At 36.0% G+C, this 18378-nt stretch overlaps 3 protein-coding genes across 5 annotated transcripts in view; 2 read left to right on the top strand and 1 right to left on the bottom strand.

The window, feature by feature from the left end:
- LOC117788753 (probable serine/threonine-protein kinase roco8) overlaps positions 1 to 4459 on the bottom strand; it is a 38525-nt gene extending 34066 nt beyond the window's left edge. Inside the window, exon 1 of the mRNA XM_034627616.1 lies at positions 3852 to 4459. Within this exon, the coding sequence (XP_034483507.1) occupies positions 3852 to 4251 (400 nt within the window). The 5' untranslated portion in view covers positions 4252 to 4459. The remainder of the gene's footprint in view (positions 1 to 3851) is intronic.
- A 1654-nt stretch (positions 4460 to 6113) lies between these two features.
- Positions 6114 to 8632, top strand: LOC117788848 (salivary glue protein Sgs-3-like). 3 transcript variants are annotated; one of them, XM_034627749.1, is made up of 2 exons: positions 6114 to 6344; positions 8411 to 8632. In XM_034627749.1, exons 1-2 carry the CDS (start codon positions 6119 to 6121, stop codon positions 8629 to 8631), a joined length of 447 nt encoding a protein of 148 aa, XP_034483640.1. In that variant the 5' UTR covers positions 6114 to 6118; the 3' UTR covers position 8632. The 3 variants fall into 3 exon arrangements, with proteins under 3 accessions (XP_034483640.1, XP_034483639.1, XP_034483638.1); XM_034627748.1 differs by lacking the exon at positions 8411 to 8632 and adding an exon at positions 6404 to 6705; XM_034627747.1 differs by lacking the exon at positions 6114 to 6344 and adding an exon at positions 8111 to 8351.
- Positions 8633 to 9608: 976 nt separating this feature from the next.
- On the top strand, positions 9609 to 10306 carry LOC117788846 (salivary glue protein Sgs-3-like). Its single transcript, XM_034627746.1, has 2 exons — positions 9609 to 9836; positions 9897 to 10306. Exons 1-2 carry the CDS (start codon positions 9611 to 9613, stop codon positions 10229 to 10231), a joined length of 561 nt encoding a protein of 186 aa, XP_034483637.1. The 5' UTR covers positions 9609 to 9610; the 3' UTR covers positions 10232 to 10306.
- Positions 10307 to 18378: the final 8072 nt, after the last annotated feature.

The raw sequence follows: 18378 nt of genomic DNA, 5'->3' as shown, positions 1-18378 counted from the left end.
CTGTACGTGGGCAGCTCCTTAGGTCCACAGCTCGGCATCTGTAGATGCTGCAGGCTGCTTCACGCAGAAGACACGCAGAATGAATAATTTAAGACTGACGGAGACGAGATGGAAGTGGAAATGGAGACGAAGATGGCCAAGTCGCAGGCCGACTCTTGGCATCATCAAATAAATGCCAAATGAGCAATCAAAGTGCCATGAAGGACTAACTAAGCAGCCTCCAATCTCCAATCCTCCGTTTGATGAGTGTCCCGTAAAAAATGATGTACACGAATAAAAAAAAGGAGGGAGGAGGCAAACTCAATGAAGCGCATAAACAGCAAATAAAGCTGTGAATATTTTCCCGTTATAAATAAAAAGAAAAACAAATTTCAAAGTGTCTGTAAATCAAATTGGAACAATCAAACCAACTTAGAGATACCCTATACAGGTTTGTTGTTTGGGTACTTATTTACAACAATGACCTTCTTTATGGAGCATTGCACCAAAATATACCTTATAAAAAAATTATAGTCTAGTTAAAAAATAAATAATAATTTAAAAAAAAAAATTTGATCTTTAATATTTTAAAATATCTTAAAACAAAATTAATGCACTTTGGCAATTATTTCTTCTATTTATATGTCAAATGTACTGCATTTAATATTCAGGCGCGTTTTGGTTTCCACTTGTATTAAAAAAATTAATTAAAATTTATTTTTGGACGTTGAATTTAGGCTAAGTATTTGAAATTTATAATTTTTCACTTTATATACTTAAATCCACTAACGAAAAGCAATTTGTATCTGAAAAATGTTGTCAAAATAAACCGGAAGAGGCTTGTATACTTTTGTTTAGAATAAGTAATTTGAACGCTTTACCTAAAAGAATAGATGTCTTCATGTACTCGTAGCTAAAATATTTTTGTAATAGTGAATTGCTAAATTTTTTTAAAGAGAATTTTAAATAAGATTTTAATTTTATACAATAGTTCATTTTTCAACCGATCGTTCTCATGATAATTATATAATATAATAATTTGATTTTGTTTAAACTTTCTCAAAAAAATTGTAGATACATTTTCTATAACTTTAACTTTCAAATTTTAAATAATTGGATCTACGACACTTTGCATGTAACAAACAAAAAAAATACTGCCAGAAAGATGGTTATATAAGATCAAAGACATTTTCTTAAAAAATTGCATATTTTTTTGGTATTAATTGAAGTACAATAAACCCAACTAATGTGTTGTCTGAACACAGGGTAATATCAACTGAATTATAGATTAAATTGAGAAACTGAAGAGACACAAGAACTTGGCAAGCATCACACAATTTTCTATGTGCGAATTTCTGCCATTGTGTTCGATGGAGAGACAAAAAACTTATTATATGCCAATGCTGCATCAGCTGTGCCCAATAAGAGGAAGAGGGAGAAGGGAGAAAGGAGAAAGGAAAAGAAATGGCATGGAGAGTAGGAGGGTGCACTCAGTTATTGTCTCAGCCATATTGTCGATATGTAAGTAATTGGTATGTACAACTGTGCCTGCTGCTCCGTTTGCCAGGAGCTGCGAGAAATGCGGTTATGAATTTCTGAGCAGAGCAGAGAAGCTGACACCCGAGGGGTAAAAGGGGTTGTGGGAGCAGAGGGAGCAGAGGGAATAGGTATTGCTGCAATTGCTGCACACAAGTTTTTATTAAAAACTTGTGCAACAGCGAGTTGTGTCGAAGTCGATGCACAGAGCGCTGATACTCGCATATAATATAAAAGGCTAAATAAAATGAGAAAGTTTCATAAAACATTTGTGACTTTCGCAATTTTTTATGGCTGCAACTTAAAGTTTGTAGTCTCATCTCGCTCTCCAGCATTCCTTCTCTCTCGGTCTCGAGCTCTGCTTTTCTTTATAGGCTATTAACTTTGGCCACGTTTATGTACGGGTTGGGTTTGCTAAAGTCGGAAAGTGCAAGAATTTATCGCATGACACACTAAGGCGGGTCTTATGTAGTTATCGAAATGGGCCAATGCGCTCAAGTGGATGTATTGAATGGAATGTAGATGGAGATGGGGATGGGGATGGAGATGGTGATGGGAGGACAACAAATCGATTACTTACGAGCTTTCAGCTGAGTGCTTACGGTTTACGGTTTATATTGCCAAAGGAATGGCAACATCAAAATGCATTTCATGATTTTTCGTTGTCGTTTCGATAACATTGTTGGCTGATTTTAAATCAAAGTAACGATTTCTGCTTGCTGTTATCGATATAAAAATAAATTTGTATTATTCAAAAACTCATAAAAGTTACTTTTCATATCATTTGACAATGATTTAATAAAATGTATTTTTATTTAAATACTATATGTGATTTCTGAGTATCCTTTGGTATCCTCAAGAAAACTGTTGGCTTGAAAGCCTCATAACTTGTTGTCAGCATAATTCAATGGAAATTTCTATCGATTTATTTAAACAATAGGCAAAGTTGCATACCAAAAGTATTGCAACTGCAACATAGCAAAGTGTGAATGCAACAACTGAACGAACCACTTAAAGCCACAATTCCAAAAATCCCAGCAGCCGTTGGTCATTGCCATTGGGCCAAATAAATTTGGAAACAAATTTTGCGTTATCGATATGAACGTCTAATGACCCATTGACTGCTGATGCTGGCCAAATACGAGAATATTGGCCTAATGAAACCCAATATCTTTGAGAATTTAAGGGGCATTGCACGTTGCACGTTGCACAAGTTGCAACCGATAACTGCATGGGGCATTTGATTGTGTGTGGTGTGTGTTGTGTGTTGTGTTGTGAATGTGGCTTAGGCAGAAGCTCATAAACTCAAAATGATGCCAAAAATATGGGCAATTGATGTCTGTAGCTGTACGTGTGCATCTAACGCTCGTTGACTTGGCCAAAAGCCAATTTCAGTCAAAACGCATGCCAAATTTGCCAATAACAAAACCGAAACGAGATACGAAAAATAGCTAAATATTTTATGATATCGATGAGGCAATTTCCCACTCCCTCCTCCCCTCTTCTACTCTCTTGTGACTCAACAACAAACTGCAGTGACTGCAGAACACATTTGCATAAGTCTCCTGTGTTGCACAGAAACAAAGTCCCGTTTGAAAGTAGTTCAGCAGTGGCAGTTGAATGCATTGACAGCCCATACAAATGCGTTTCTACCCTATCGTATACCCTTACACCAACACCCCAGAGAAATTTCACTTTGTTTAGCACTCGCATGTTTCGTATATATTCCAAGTGCATCCCAATGGAATTTAAAGTTCCGACTCGCTCAATGCAAACTGATGACTCTTAACTTAAAACTTTCCAAAAAATACTTTTATGCTCTATGAATGCAGCAGAATAGATTCTTTTGGTTACTCTAAGAATATTTTGATTAAGTAACCGAAAATATATTAATTTTGAATTCAAAACTCGGGCTAGGGGTTTCCAGAAAGCAAATGGAAATTTAGATTTATGATTCGAGCTATTAAACCAATTCTTCTTTGAAAACTTGTAGATTTGCTGTCTTCATAACAATATTTGATTTATAAATGGAACTGCAGATTTTCAATATTCGAGTATATTCCAACGAATTCATATATAGCATTTAAGAAAGAGTATTTTAGGTTTGTTAGCGCTCCTTATATTTTTCGCTTATTGTTGCCACTTTTTTGAAATATGTGTGCAAGATGCACTCTGTGTGTGTGTGTGCAAGGCGAAGCAAATGAGATAAAGTTTCATTGTCTTTGTTGTTGTCACAGCGCCATTTCTCAGCAGCGCCGAAAAGTATGCCATGGCTTTTGCTTTTGCTCTTGCATTGTTGAGTTTCAAACTAAAAGCTCTCGTGCATAGAAACTCACCTGCTGCATGAAGGTCGCTCAGCTCGTCGCCATTGACGGTGGTGGTGCTGGCCGAGCCGCTCTCCGCTCCGCTCAGTGAAATGCTGGCGCGTTTCTTTCCCCGCCAGACACTGATGCCAAAGCACTCGGCACAGCAGCAGAATACAAAGCCCAGTATGAGTAGAATCCAGGCGGCGACCATTAGGACAATGGTCGATGTGGAGCGATAGCTGTAATTGTCCTCAAAAACTAGCAAAAAGTTACCGCTACTGTGATTATTATTGGCATTGCTTTCACTGCTGTGTGTGTTGTTGTTATTGCTGTTGTTAATATTGTTTGGCTGAAAGGTGACATCGTCATTCGCCAATGCCGCCAATGCATAACTGCTGCCAACCAGACGCATAAATGTTATGTTTGACATTTGGCAACAGCTGTTCACTCACTCACTCACTCACTCATTGAATCACTTAATCAATCACAGCGTCACTCCGTCACTCTCTCAATATCGCAATTTGTAATACGCGGCTGCAGAAATACTGAGGAAACGTGACTGGGATCCAAGTTAACTCAACACAACTCAATTTCAACTCAACACGACACAACACCAACAACTCGATGCGACGCGACGCGACTCACGACAACTGTCAACCGGGCGACTGCGACTCGACGTGCAACTGGATTATTATCTGGAGCGTTGCTTTAACCGCTGCTGTTGCCGTTGCCGTCGTGTGTGAAAAATTAACAACAACAACAGCAGCAATATGAATACATATGTAGATGTTGACAGTCGCAGAAAATTTTGTTTTTGGCTCGCAATCTTTATTATCACCATGTGTATTTAAGCAGATAGATCGGCTGGCAAACAGACAGACGACAGTATGTGTATGTAGATACGTTCAATTGCGCGCCTGGCTCTGCACTCTTTTCTCTTGCTCACTCCCTCTCTCACTATCTCTCTCTCACAGTATCTAATTAAGTTTTGTTTACTTGAGAGAACGCTAAATGTTTTGTTTGTTTTGTTGTGCTATGGTGATTTATACAGAGCAACTGGGCATTAAGCTTAGCTGCGTGCGTGTGGTGAGTTGAGAGAGCGGCAGCGTAAGAGAGCATTGCAAAGAGCGGCACTTTACTAATGCAGCTGCAGATCGCATGCAAATCAACACTAAGGTGTGTTTGCACTGAGAGTGAGAGTGGGAGAGCCCTGTAAAGAGGAACTTGACTGATAAGCAGCTTTGCTGTGAGTTTTCATAGAGAGTGAGAGTGGGAGCTTTTATTATGTGTTTATTAGTTAGTAGAGTATAGAACCTAGTATGTAAATTAGGGTGAGTTTAGTTTGTGCATGATTCTTTTGAAATGCGAGCTGATTGATAAGTGACAACTAAAAAGAAATACCGGAAACTTCCATAAATAATAACTTAAGCAAATAATGTGAGGCTCCAAGCATAAGCAACTAAAATGAAAGCTCTTGTTTGAGTTAATAAGTTCGTAATGGTTTTATTTAAGATTTTATCAAGTATCTTTTGTCTGATTTATACATATATTATTAGTTTTTGTTTATTACAAATTCTCAGCAATTTATAATTTATCTCCCGAGGGCCTTGGCAATGTTGGCACAGCTCATTTCACCACATCTCACTAGCGATACTAATAATATTATATAATTTTAATATGAATTACTTTTTCTCTGTAACATTTTCAACTTACATTCACAGGAGGCCCGTTCCAATTCACAGCGTGTTATATTTCTCCACCTGGAATCTCTTAGGCGACAATCGGCATTCACGTGTTTTGTGATAATGTCTTCAGTTCCAACTGTTGGCTGATTTCTCTCACAGACGTTAGTTAATTTTTGACAAGTTCTCCGATTCGCGTGAGCTTGCAACAAGCATAAAGAACTGATGACTATATAGAATGAAAATAAGTTGCATTATGATCCTTTATGGGATATCTGGGATATTCTTACCCAATAGCAGCACAAACTTCGACATATTTGATAAGACTTGAGACCCAAGCTGTTCTATAGTTGAATCTAGTGGAAATGTCGGGTATTTATAGTCTTAATTCTGGTTAAGAAAAAGATTTTTGGGCATTGTTTACCGGCAGCTGTTAAGTTGACTTACATTGTAATAACAATGGATTGAATTAAGCTGTTCTGGAGAATACATATAGAACAGGTATTGTCTGATTGCTCATGTTTTTTAATGAACTGATTCTATAGATTTTTCTGGGATATATAAGACCGTTCTTAAACTGACTTTCTTATCAGTAATCGATTGATTATAGTCGAAATGCATATCCAAAGCGTTTTAGCCCTTTGCTTGATCGTCTGCTGTGTGCACATCAGTGCCCAGAATGTGAATTGTGATCAGATATATAATCGCTGTATGCAATGTGCTAGAACAGTGCCCCAACGAGATGATATAAATGGCCCAAATGCCTGTCCCAGGGCAGTTCGGGATCGCTGGATCTGGCGGAATATATCCCAATGTGAAATTCAGCGTCTTTACTGCCAGAGTAAGAAAATATAAATTTCAAATCTGTTCTTCTAAATAATTTAAAATATTTACATGCAGATCCAAGTAAGAAATTCACCTGTGACTCCATTGCTGAAATGGCAAAAATGAGGCGTAGAGCTTCACCCCGCTGTACCCGTTGCACCACACGTCGCAGGACTACACGGCGTACCACTCGTAGAACCACACGTCGAACCACCCGCAGACCAACCACACGCAGGTCAACCACTCGTAGATCTACGACACGTAGAACCACGACACGTAAGCCACACAGTCCCTAAAGGAAGGAAAATATCTTAAATTGCATTTTCCGTTAAATTAATCAAAATCAAATTTACAATGAATAATAAATAAACAATAAATTTCAATATGTTTTTGATAAATACGTTTTAGATGTCTCCTCAAGGTGAAGCTCCAGGGGTCTATTAAGTTTGTTATTATATATATTGCACTTGCTTAGGTTTAAGCTTTCAAATTAAAAGTAAGTAAATGTTATTTAATTAACTATATATTAATTATAATTGATATTATTAGTATAAATAATACAAACTCTTAAATATCCCCTCGTACTTAAGCTTTTTTGAAGGAATTAAAGAAACGTGTAATATATTATAACAAAAAACATTTTATTTATATGAAAAATGCATTTTTTAATAAAGTAGCTGGTTGTCTATAACATTATTTATTTCTCTTATTGAACTAAAATTGAAGTAAAGTAGTTTCCAAACTTATTAATGAGCAACGTCAAAAATTTTGATACAAAATCTACTCAAGTAAACTAAAGGCCTAAAAATAAACTTAACGAAAATGTATTATTAACCATTTTTCTTCTGATTAATATACATTCGGTTACTGTTAAATATAATGTTTCAACAAAAACTACTGCATACTTTAAAGTGATTGCATTGAATTAATGAACTTTGGTTAGCTATTACTGCCGTTTTACTTGTCCGATCTAGCTGCGGTTTAGTGAGCTTAGTTTAGTAACTAAATTAAATTTCCATATAAAACTTATTACCTTAAGTACTGTGGGTGTGGTGGTTTGCAATTTGCCGGGGCGGAGGGGGGCGTGGCTTAAATTTGAAACAAAGTTGACCTGCGTGGGGTATATAGAAATCGGTGTGCCAAATTTAGATACTCTATCTCCTTTAGTCTCTGAAATCCTTTTGTTTATACAGACGAACAGGCGGTTTTTCGCGATTTGCTTTGCTGTAAGGGGGCGGCTGTTGATGCTGATCAATAATATATATACTTTATGGGTTCGGAGATGCCTCCTTCCTCCTGTTACATACATTCTAACGAACACAATATACCTATTTACTTATTATTTTATTTACGGGTATATAAATAAATTTTCCCAGGGGCACCACAATTCACCAAAGTTTCTAAAAAGAGGAAGATAATTCAACTATTATTTTACGATTTTTTTTAAGATAAAAGAATTTTTATGGAGCAATTTCAATATCGACATACCTGCTAAGTCTTGAGACTTAAGAGGATGTTCAGCTGAGCTTTGCTGAAATGTCAGGTATTTGTTGTCTAGAATTTTGTTAAGAAAGTAGATTTTTGATTATTGTTTTAATGCCAGCTGTTGATTTGTCCTATATTGTATACACAATATATGCAATTATTCAATTGTAATTTTTCGACAGTAAAAATATAGAATAGGTATTGATAAAATACACATATTGTTTATTGACCTAATTCTATAGCTTTCTCTGGGATATATAAGCCCGTTCTTAAACTGTATCGACTATCAGTAATCGATCGATTGTAGCAGAAATGCATATCCAAAGTATTTTAGCACTCTGCTTAATCGTCTGCTGTGTGCACATCAGTGCCCAGAATGTGGATTGTGATAATATCTATAAAAGGTGTGTGCAAAATCCTCGAACAGTGCCTCAAAGATTTGATATAAATCGTCCAGATGTCTGTCCCAAGGCAGTTCAAGACCGCTGGATCTGGCGGAAAATCTCCGTATGTGAAGTGCAGCGTCTTTATTGCCTAAGTAAGTTAATATTATATCAATTTTTTTTTTTTTTAATATTATAAATTGCTTATATGCAGATCCTGATAAGAAATTCACCTGTGACTCCATTGCTGAAATGGCAAAAATGAGGCGTAGACCTTCACCCCGCTGTACCCGTTGCACCACACGTCGCAGGACTACACGGCGTACCACTCGTAGAACCACACGTCGAACCACCCGCAGACCAACCACACGCAGGTCAACCACTCGTAGATCTACGACACGTAGAACCACGACACGCAAGCCACACAGTCCCTAAAGGAAGGAAAATATCTTAAATTGCATTTTCCGTTGAATTAATCAAAATCAAATTTACAATGAATAATAAATAAACAATAAATTTCAATATGTTTTTGATAAATACATTTTAGATGTGTCCTCAAGCTGAAGCTTTTTTTATACACGGCACTTGTTAAGGCCCAAACTTCCAGATAGATAGATTGAAAGTAAATATCAATTATATTATTTATAACTTTTATAATTATAATGGATATTTTATTTATAATTATAGATAATACAATCTCTCAAATAACTTCACGTACTTTCTTTTGTAGAGTAATTAAAGAAACATTTTATTTGTATAATAAATGATGAATTTTTTTAATAAAATAGCCGGTTGTCGATATCATGAATTATTTCTCTTATTATACTAGAAGTTGAAAGTAGATTCCAATTTTTTTTTAATAAGCAACTCCAAAAATTTGGAATAACCAAAAGCAATCTACTTAAGTTAAGTAAAAATTTAAAACTAAATTTATTTAACAGTTTTCGGTTTTTGTTAAGTATACAGTTTTACAAATTAATAATCAATTTTCCGAGGGCCACCACAATTCACCAAAGTTACTGAAAAGAAGATGAAAATTAAACTATTATCTTACGATTTTCTTCAAGATAAAATAATTTGTTTAGGTCAGATCATATCTCGACATACCTGCTAATTCTTGGGACTTAAAAGGACTTTTAGCTGAGCTTTGCTGAAATGTCAGGTATTTATTGTCTAGAATTTATTTAAGAAAGTTGTATTTTGGTTATTGTTAAAATACCAGCTGTTGGTTTGTCTTATATTGTAAGAACAATTTATGCAATTGTTCAATTGTAATTTTTCGGTAATAAATATAGAATTTGTATTAATATAATACTGATATTGTTCATTGACTGAATTCAATAGCTCTCTTTTGGATATATAAGCCGGTTTTTGAACTGTATTGACTATCAGTAATCGATCGATTGTAGTTGAAATGCATATCCAAAGTATTATAGCACTCTGCTTAATCGTCTGCTGTGTGCACATCAGTGCCCAGAATGTGGATTGTGATAATATCTATAAAAGGTGTGTGCAAAATCCTCGAACAGTGCCTCAAAGATTTGATATAAATCGTCCAGATGTCTGTCCCAAGGCAGTTCAAAGCCGCTGGATCTGGCGGAAAATCTCCGTATGTGAAGTTCAGCGTCTTTATTGCCAAAGTAAGTTAATATTATATCAATTATTTTTTTTTGTAAATATTATAAATTGTTTATATGCAGATCCAAGTAAGAAATTTACCTGTGACTCCGTTGCTGAAATGGCAAAAATGAAGCGTAGACCTCTACATCGCTGTAACCGTTGCAACCCAACCCGCAGAACCACACGTCGCACCACCCGTAGAAACACTCGTAGAACCACCCGTAGAACCACACGTAGAACTACCCGTAGAACCACCCGTAGAACCACCCGAAGAACCACCCGTCGAACCACGAGCGGCACCACTCGTACAACCGCTCGTACAACCACACGTCGAACCACAATCAGGCCAACCACTCGTAGACCTACGACACTTAGACCACCACCTAGAAATCCACGTAAACCTGTACGTCCTTAAACAATTCAAAATTGTTGCTGTTGAATTAATCAAAATCAACAATACAATAAAATAAAAATAAACAATAAATTTCAATATGCTTTTAATATATTTCATTTGAGTCCTCAAACTGAAGTGCTTTTTAAATACTTGTTACGGTTTAAGCTTTCATAACAGACGCCCAACCAACAGTCCATTCCAAATCCATACCCATAACGATATCCCCCATCCAGATTCAGGCCCAAACCCACTTGAGCTCACGTCATGAACATGATTATGTACTTTATGAATGTGCAGCTGAGATGAGTTGAAGTGTAAGATATAACATCAATAAGCTATAAAAACTTATAAATACTCTATTAAAGATTTTAGAGAACCGATCTTTTAATGGATTCAAGGGCTGTGAGAAATTTAAGATATATAGGTTTGAAATTGTAGTTTTGAAATCTTAATAGAAAATACTTTAAAGTAAAAGTTATGTAATGAGTAGAAAGAACTAGGGAGATTTTAGCTTCTGTAATAATAACTATTACAGATATAAAAGATTGTACTGTAGATTTGGTAATATTAATATTATAAAATTAAAGTCAATTTCTCAATGAGCTTAAGCAAAATCTAAGTCGGGCATAGTCAAAAAAATCTTTATTTTATTACTAATTAATTTATTTATTATTATGAATGTATCTTATTTTATTACTAATTTATTTAATTATTAATACAAATATATTTTATAATAATGTAACGAAACAGTTAAATAAAATTCTTTCAACTATAATTTTTTAATCAAATTATTTTGCCAAAGCCATCACTTAGTGATGATGGCCAACTGTAAAAGGCCATAATGAAAATGGGTGGAGTGTAAATGGCTTTAACACTGCGACTGCCTGGCAGCTGGTTTCTCTAACTGCTTATATAATACTCTCGTATTTGAAATTGAAAATCTTTTTGGCGCTGCACTTGAAAAATGCTTAGGACCAGGCCATGGATGATGAACTTTATAAAACTCTTGACCACATTTGCCGCAGCTACAAGCGCTCCCTTCCTCTCCCCACTCCTCCCCTCCCCTTCTCGCAGCCTTGCCCTGTTCTCGCCTTTGGTCAGCTAGCAACACTTTGGCCATGTCGGACCAGCTGACGGCCCAGAAGAAGTGGAGCAGTGTGAAGAATGGGGGAAGATGGGGTAGGAGTAGGGGTAGGAGCATTGCACTTGACTTTAGCGCCACTTGTAAGTGTAAATTTTATTTGAGCCAACCAAGTGTTAGAGTTGTAGATACATATGTACATATACTTGTAGATACATACTTACAGATACATATATATATATATATATGTATCTGCAGCCCAGCCCTGTGCAGTGACTTTGCTGGTTATTGGCGCTGCTTTTGGCCTGCTTGTGCGATGATGCTGGCAACTTGGCCATCTCTTGAGGTTGGCCTCGTGTCGCTGACAGTTAAGTGCTGATAATCGCTTTTGAATTCAATTTTCAAGCAAGTAAATTTAACACACAGACAAAGTTGAGATTCAAAAGTGCAACACACTCTAATTTGGACAAACATATCCCATTCCCTATCATGCCCCATGTTGCAAGCTGGACACTAGACAAAAGGCTCTGCCCCCAGTTTGTCCCTAGCTGTCCCTAGTGATTGTGGGCGTTTGTTTTTTCTACTTTTTTCTCTGGGCGGGGCTTTTGTGGCTTGGCAGAGGCGAAAACTGATTTTCTTGTTGTTGCTGTTGGTGTTTCTGCTGTTGCTGTGGCTTATTTTGTTGTTTTTGGCTTTGTGGTTTCAAATTTGTAAACTAGATTTGGGGCTGGACTTGGCACCGAATTTGGTTTGTAAGTCATTTAATCAAAGTCCCCAAAAATGTATTATTTATAATGAAATTTACTTAAACATTGAGTAAATTATTGTGTACTGCCTCAGATCTAGGCAGAATTGATTTTAAGAAAGTCCTTTATAGTCGATTAGCTATTTCCATAGATCTTTGTCATTTCTCACTTGGTAATAACTATAAATAGGGTTTTAAAACAGACTTAAAAAATTAAAATCTATTTAGTTTGTGTTGAAAGACTTCTAATACATAGTTTTAGCTCCTCTGTCTTAGTTCAAATAGTAAATGATCTATATATCTAAATGATCGGTTGTTCTCTTTGGAAAAAATCCCAAAAGATTTTTTGATGTGAATAAACACTTTTTCAATTTCAGATATAATTTTTGTATCTCATTATGTTTTCTCTTAGTTCTAATTTTTTTTTTTTTTGAAAATATGACCAAATGTACTACATTTCAAATACTGTATTAATTAAATTAGTTTAATTCGGTTAGAAGGACAACTTGGGGTAAGTTTGTCGGTGGAAATAACTGTCTTGATTAGAAACGAAAAACTATCTTTAGATTTCATATTTCCTCACATTAAGTCATACACCATTTTTAAGATACATACTAAACAATCTATAATCAAGTGGCTTGTTGCAATATTAGATTGCCTCCCTTGGAAGAGAAAAGTATCTTTTATGTAATTTATATGATGAGCATAATCTTGTAGTTACTTTTATGTGCGAATCTTTTCAGCTGAGAGATTCATTTGGTGGTTTGGCAAATCTCAGTGCATTGTATGTGTACGAATATGTGTGTGTTGAGGGCAGTAAACAAGTGTCTTCGACTTATATCGATAAATCTTGTCTGGCACAATGATGTTGGCTGCTGGCAGCGATGCCAGCTATTCTAGGAATCAGCAGCCAAGTTTGGTGCATCTTTCACGTACTTGGCATTACCATAAAACCCAGACACAGACACACACACACACACACACATACATCCAGCAGCCTCGTCATCATCATCCAACACGCACAGTTTCAGCATCAGTATCAGAATCCACATTATCGTCATGCTTGTCGTCCACTTGATGCATCTTCAGCCTCATTCTCAATCCCATATTCATCCTTATCCTCATACTCAGCTGAAAGTTTTAACTTCAACTGCCAGCCTCAAGTATTTGGTTGTGTGAGTTCTATGATAAATTTTCCAAAAACATAATTTTTCACACGAAATTGTTTTGATTTTTCTTGCTGCTATTAAATAAAATTAGAATTTATGACTTGAAAGTTTATAGAAGAAGCAAAAGAAGAGAGAAGAGGAAACAAAAGAGCCTTGTCTGTTTTGTATGCATACATATTATAAAATAGAAAAAGTATCAAGCACAAGAATAGATTTATTTTCTATTTTTCTATTTTCTACACATTTAAGAGTTTTAATAATTTGTTTGTGTTTATTATAAAAAAAGTCATATTTAAAGCTATGAAACGTAATAAGCGAATGTTACATGAAGATAAGTAGAATTATTTTTTATAAAATCTATGTTTTTGTCGTAATCTATTATGTCATTTGATAAAAAATATATATAGTATTTTAATTCTTGGCATGTTTATCAAAGTAATTATATTTTATTTATTAATAATTTCCAAATGTTGTATAAAATTTATGAGTATTTGGTAAGCTGATACTTTAAGTATTTATATTCCGAATAATCATAAATTCAGCTGCAGTCCTTGACAGCAGGATATGTTTATGAGCTAATCATTTTTAATTATTGCTCAAAAATAATTACAAGACAGCCGCCGGGGGGCAAAGAAAGAGAGCGAGAAAGAGATTGAGTTGGGGGCAAGTTGAATAATAACATAACAAAAATCTAAATCAATTTCATGCCATGCCCCCTCTTCACCCGCTTGCCACACGTAGCAGCGTGCCACGTGCCAAAACAACAACAATAACAATGCTGAAAGTAGCAGTTGCCCCTGCACTTGAAACCAAAAAATTTCATTACTAAGCAGGAGGCGGGGAAGAGACAAGGTGGAAGGGTAGGGGTGCTGTGGAGGTCTGCCCTTTGGCGTTGAGTCAATTACAAAAAGGAAACTGTTTTAGCGCTCCCCAAAAACAAACAAGCGATGACGTCGATGGCGACAAGCCAAAGAGCAGCAGGCTAAGAAGGGGGACTCAAGCTGAAAAGGGGGCAAGGGAATCCCAGGAAGCTGTTATAGAGTTGCATAATGTTTATCTAACATTCGTAATCAGCTAACTCAGCACTGACATGTGTCTAGGATCTTGATAAGGAGACAAACCCCAAACTCAATTCGAACTCAATTCAAATTCAACCCAAAATCCAAATCAGGCTCATTTCGAATGAGTTTTTAATAAACTGTCAGTTAATAATAAAATTTACAGACAAAGTACAGTTTGAGGGTAAGGAGAGAGTAGGTGGAGAGTGAGAAAGGGCTTGGATTAGGGGCTCGATTAGGGGTAGGGTTAGTTTCCCATATTGCTGACATATTTCAAGCGACGCGTGCTAAAAGTTTTTGTTAGGTGCTATTCAGCTATTGAGTTTACTTGGGTGTGAAATTTGGCAGCTTGTTATGGAACTAGTCAGGAGGGTAATAGCAGAGCAGAGAGAGGGAGGGATTGGAGCCCGGACGACCCCAATCATGTAGCAGCTTGTAAAATGCGAGCGTGAAAAGAAAATTGAAAAGTTCTTCACAGTTGCACAGACTTTTGAAAGGCTGTTGATTTCGAGAATTCTTGAAAAGTTGCACCAACTTGTTAAGGACTAAGGTTTAAATAGCCTAACTTTCAGTGGAGCTTTGCGTTGCCAAATCTTTGAGAGAGTCTTTTGGGCTAATGGCAGCTTAAAGAACTAAATTTAGGAACAATAATTGCAGTAGAAAATTAGTTAAATGAAATGAAAATTAAGCTGACTCGAGACAAGTGAGACAGAGGAAACAGTTGATATGGAATATATAAGACTTGTATATTGAAAATGGATATATATTAATTAATAATATTAACAACATATAGTGATAATACCTTAAAGTCAAGAGCTAAAAGGTGGATTAAGTACTACGGTTGAGAATTAAAGATTTTGTCTATTGATTTTTCTTTAATATTTCAGTGTTCAATCAATTTAAATTTTGATTGAAATTTTCTTTGAAATTACTAAATATCTGATTTAATGCAGAGTCTTTAGAGCAATATCATTAATATATTAATATAATATATATCTATACTAGAATCTTTTTAAAATAAACTCTCATTGTCTCTCTCTTTCCAAATTTTCTTAGCTCTTTAAAGAGCTTTTATAATACAAAAAAACCCTTCGATTATTTTGTCTGCTTTTAAGAGAAGACACAATGGAACATGGCCAAGTTTTTGGGTTGGCTAAAAACCCACCCAAGTGTCCGCATGCAAGCCACCCTCTTTGTGCGCCACCCACTAGCAACGCTTTCCCCCCTTTCCCCCATTGTCCCTTCCTGTCTCCCATCTCGCGTCTAGGCATAATGATGGCACGTTTTGCTGCAATCCCAATGAGGAAATGCTAATCCGCATGTAATATTCGAAAATGATATGAAAATGCCAAACCAAACAACCACCCAACGAAAACTGAGCCCATTCCGAGCCGATGTGGGGGCCCAATGCCAACATTACTCAATGTCAACATCAAAATTGCTTTGGAATTCATGCATTCATTTCGTTCACTCACTCACTCATTCATTTGCCGCTTAAAAAACTAACGCCACTGTATAGAAATTTTCATTTTGAATTTGCCATAGAAAGTGCCAAGGGATCTGCTTGTATTCCTCCTGCTCCCTCTGCTCTTGCTGGGTTTGGTCCTTTAAATAGCTGCGCAGGGCGCTGATTAAAAGTGGCAAAGTCCCTGGTCTGTACCATGGGGTTGAGGATTTCGGTTTGTGGTGTCGCGTTGCAACCTTTTCCATTTGCGGTACATGAAGGGTCGTCCATGGGGGTTGTCATCTGCTGCCGTTGCACTTGTTTCTCGGTTTTTCTATTTCTCCATCTCTCCTCGTCCACCAAAAAATTTCGTCACAGACTTTGGCGTGAAATTTCGTAACGAATTCTCTAAACAACAACAACAACAACAAGAACAACAACAACAACAAGAACAGCCGGGACAAAAGTCGTGTCTCATTGTAATTTTTGTAATGTTGCAGAATCTGCTGTATGGGCATGACAAAAAGGACGATGGACGGAAGGAAGTTTGTTTTTGTTTAAAAATTATTATTAGAAATTCAGTTGGTTGTTGTATTATTCGCGTGATGGGTTACCAAGGGGAGAGTGTTGTAATGCTGCTGTACCTCTCCAGAAAGAGCATGGGGGGAAGATGAAAAGGCGGGGGGAGTACCGGGTGGTTGTACCACAGCTGGTGCCACGAATGTGACCGGCATTTGCCCGCAATGTGGTCGATGTTAAAGAACTCCGTCTATGGGCCAAACTCCAAATGTGTTTGCCGAATCATGTGCTCGGGGTTTTTAATATTTTTACAGCACGGCCACAAAGTGCAAATGCCAAGCGATTTGTTTGTCAAAACTCCCTTCTACGAGGGTTGTATGTTGTCCTTTTCGATTTATTCAACTATTTGGGAGGCACTTTAAAAGTTATGGCAAATTATGAGCTTAAATTGTTGACAGAGAGCTGAGAGTTGTAAAGATTATCTACAAATTCCAAAATGTACACAAAATGAAGTGCAGAAACGTTACTGATAGTATCTATATTTATTAAGAATTTAGTGACCTGAAATTGTATGTTATTTTCTTGTTCAATATAAAACAAATTTCTATGTATGCAAATGGTTTGTACATTGTAAATAAAATTTGATTTAAAGAGCTGCAAACTTATTTTATTTTTCATTTGTTCCTTTATTATTGATTAAGTTTATAGCTGAAGATATTAATAATGATTAATAGTATTAGAGAAGAAACAAATTGTGCGATTAAAGGAAAAGTGCGAATATTTATTAATATTCATGTTGCGAGTCTGTAATTATTAATCTATTCACATTTTCTCAGATTTAATACCTACAATTTTCCAAAAAGTTTTCTAAAGTATTAATAACTTGTTCTCCATTGTTTTCTTTTCTTTTAGGAATTTTTTTTCATTACACATTTTTCAGTAGTATATTTTATTCTTTTTTAACTAAAACTCTTACTATTTATTATGCTACGTAATTTATAATGTTATTAATAAGAGATTCGAAATAATAAGGTTTCAATAACTTTAAGTTTATTTTAAAATTTAAAAAGAATTTTATTTATTCATCTCACATATTTGTCTATTACATTTTCTTTATTGAAATATTTTTTTTTATATTATATTATTTTTTGATGTTATTGTAAATCCATTGTTGATAGAACAATAAATTTTGTAAGCGTTGCTGTTACTTAGAAAACTTTTCTATTATTATGTAGATACATATATTTATTATTTCATGTGAATAATGGAAACGATGAAAAACATTTGAATGTTATTGCGCTAGAATCATTAAGAATGCTCAGACAATAAGTTTTTCATTACAGAGACTTACATGAAAGCCAACCAAAACATTTTTGGCCAAACAAAAGTTGTGCTTTCGGATGCTTAAACAATTCAATGGACTGCAGTTGCCCCATGCCCCTTGTACCGCGCCAGTGGAATGAAAACCAAAACCTATAAGCTGCAAAAGTAAACTGAAATATTTATAATGCTGTCCAACACTTGGCTGACCACAGCAACAACAACAGCAACAAGAACAGCAACAACGGATGGACGGCACATTGACCGCAGCACAGAAAACAATAAATTGAATTTGTATCTTTGAGAACAAGTCCAGGAGCAGATACAGATACATTGACAGCAACAGCTACAGCTAGAGCTACAGATTCATTTGTAGATAGAGGATCTGAGGCGGAGTTGTATTCAGAATGTTGCAACATACGCCCCGATAATTATGAAATTTGAAGCGCAAAGTGAAACCAATAAAGAAACCCCCAAGAAATCCAATTCCAAAGAAAGCAAGAAAACAATTTATGGTCAAAACACGCCCCGAAAAAACTTTAGAAACGCGAACGCCCCAAAGCCAAATGAGGAGAAGAGAAACAAAGAAGAAGCGAAGTTGAAGGCGTGTCGGCAGACGTTTGAGAACGAGAATCACAAAAGGACAACGACATATGCGAAAGGGATAATAATTCAGGCAAACTAACAAAGGATACACGAAAGGACGAGACCAAACAATACTTGTATAATAATAAATACTCGAGCGCGCCAGATGAACCAAAGCTGACCGCATTAGGAGTATTGGGCCATAGTTTTTAGAGTCCTTTAGTCGCACAAAGAATACCGCCAGGCA

This window comes from Drosophila innubila (genome assembly GCF_004354385.1).
Source record: "Drosophila innubila isolate TH190305 chromosome 3L unlocalized genomic scaffold, UK_Dinn_1.0 0_D_3L, whole genome shotgun sequence".
Lineage (NCBI taxonomy): Eukaryota > Metazoa > Arthropoda > Insecta > Diptera > Drosophilidae > Drosophila > Drosophila innubila.
Note: the sequence above shows the minus strand (reverse complement) of the source record. Positions and strands in the feature narration are given on the sequence as shown.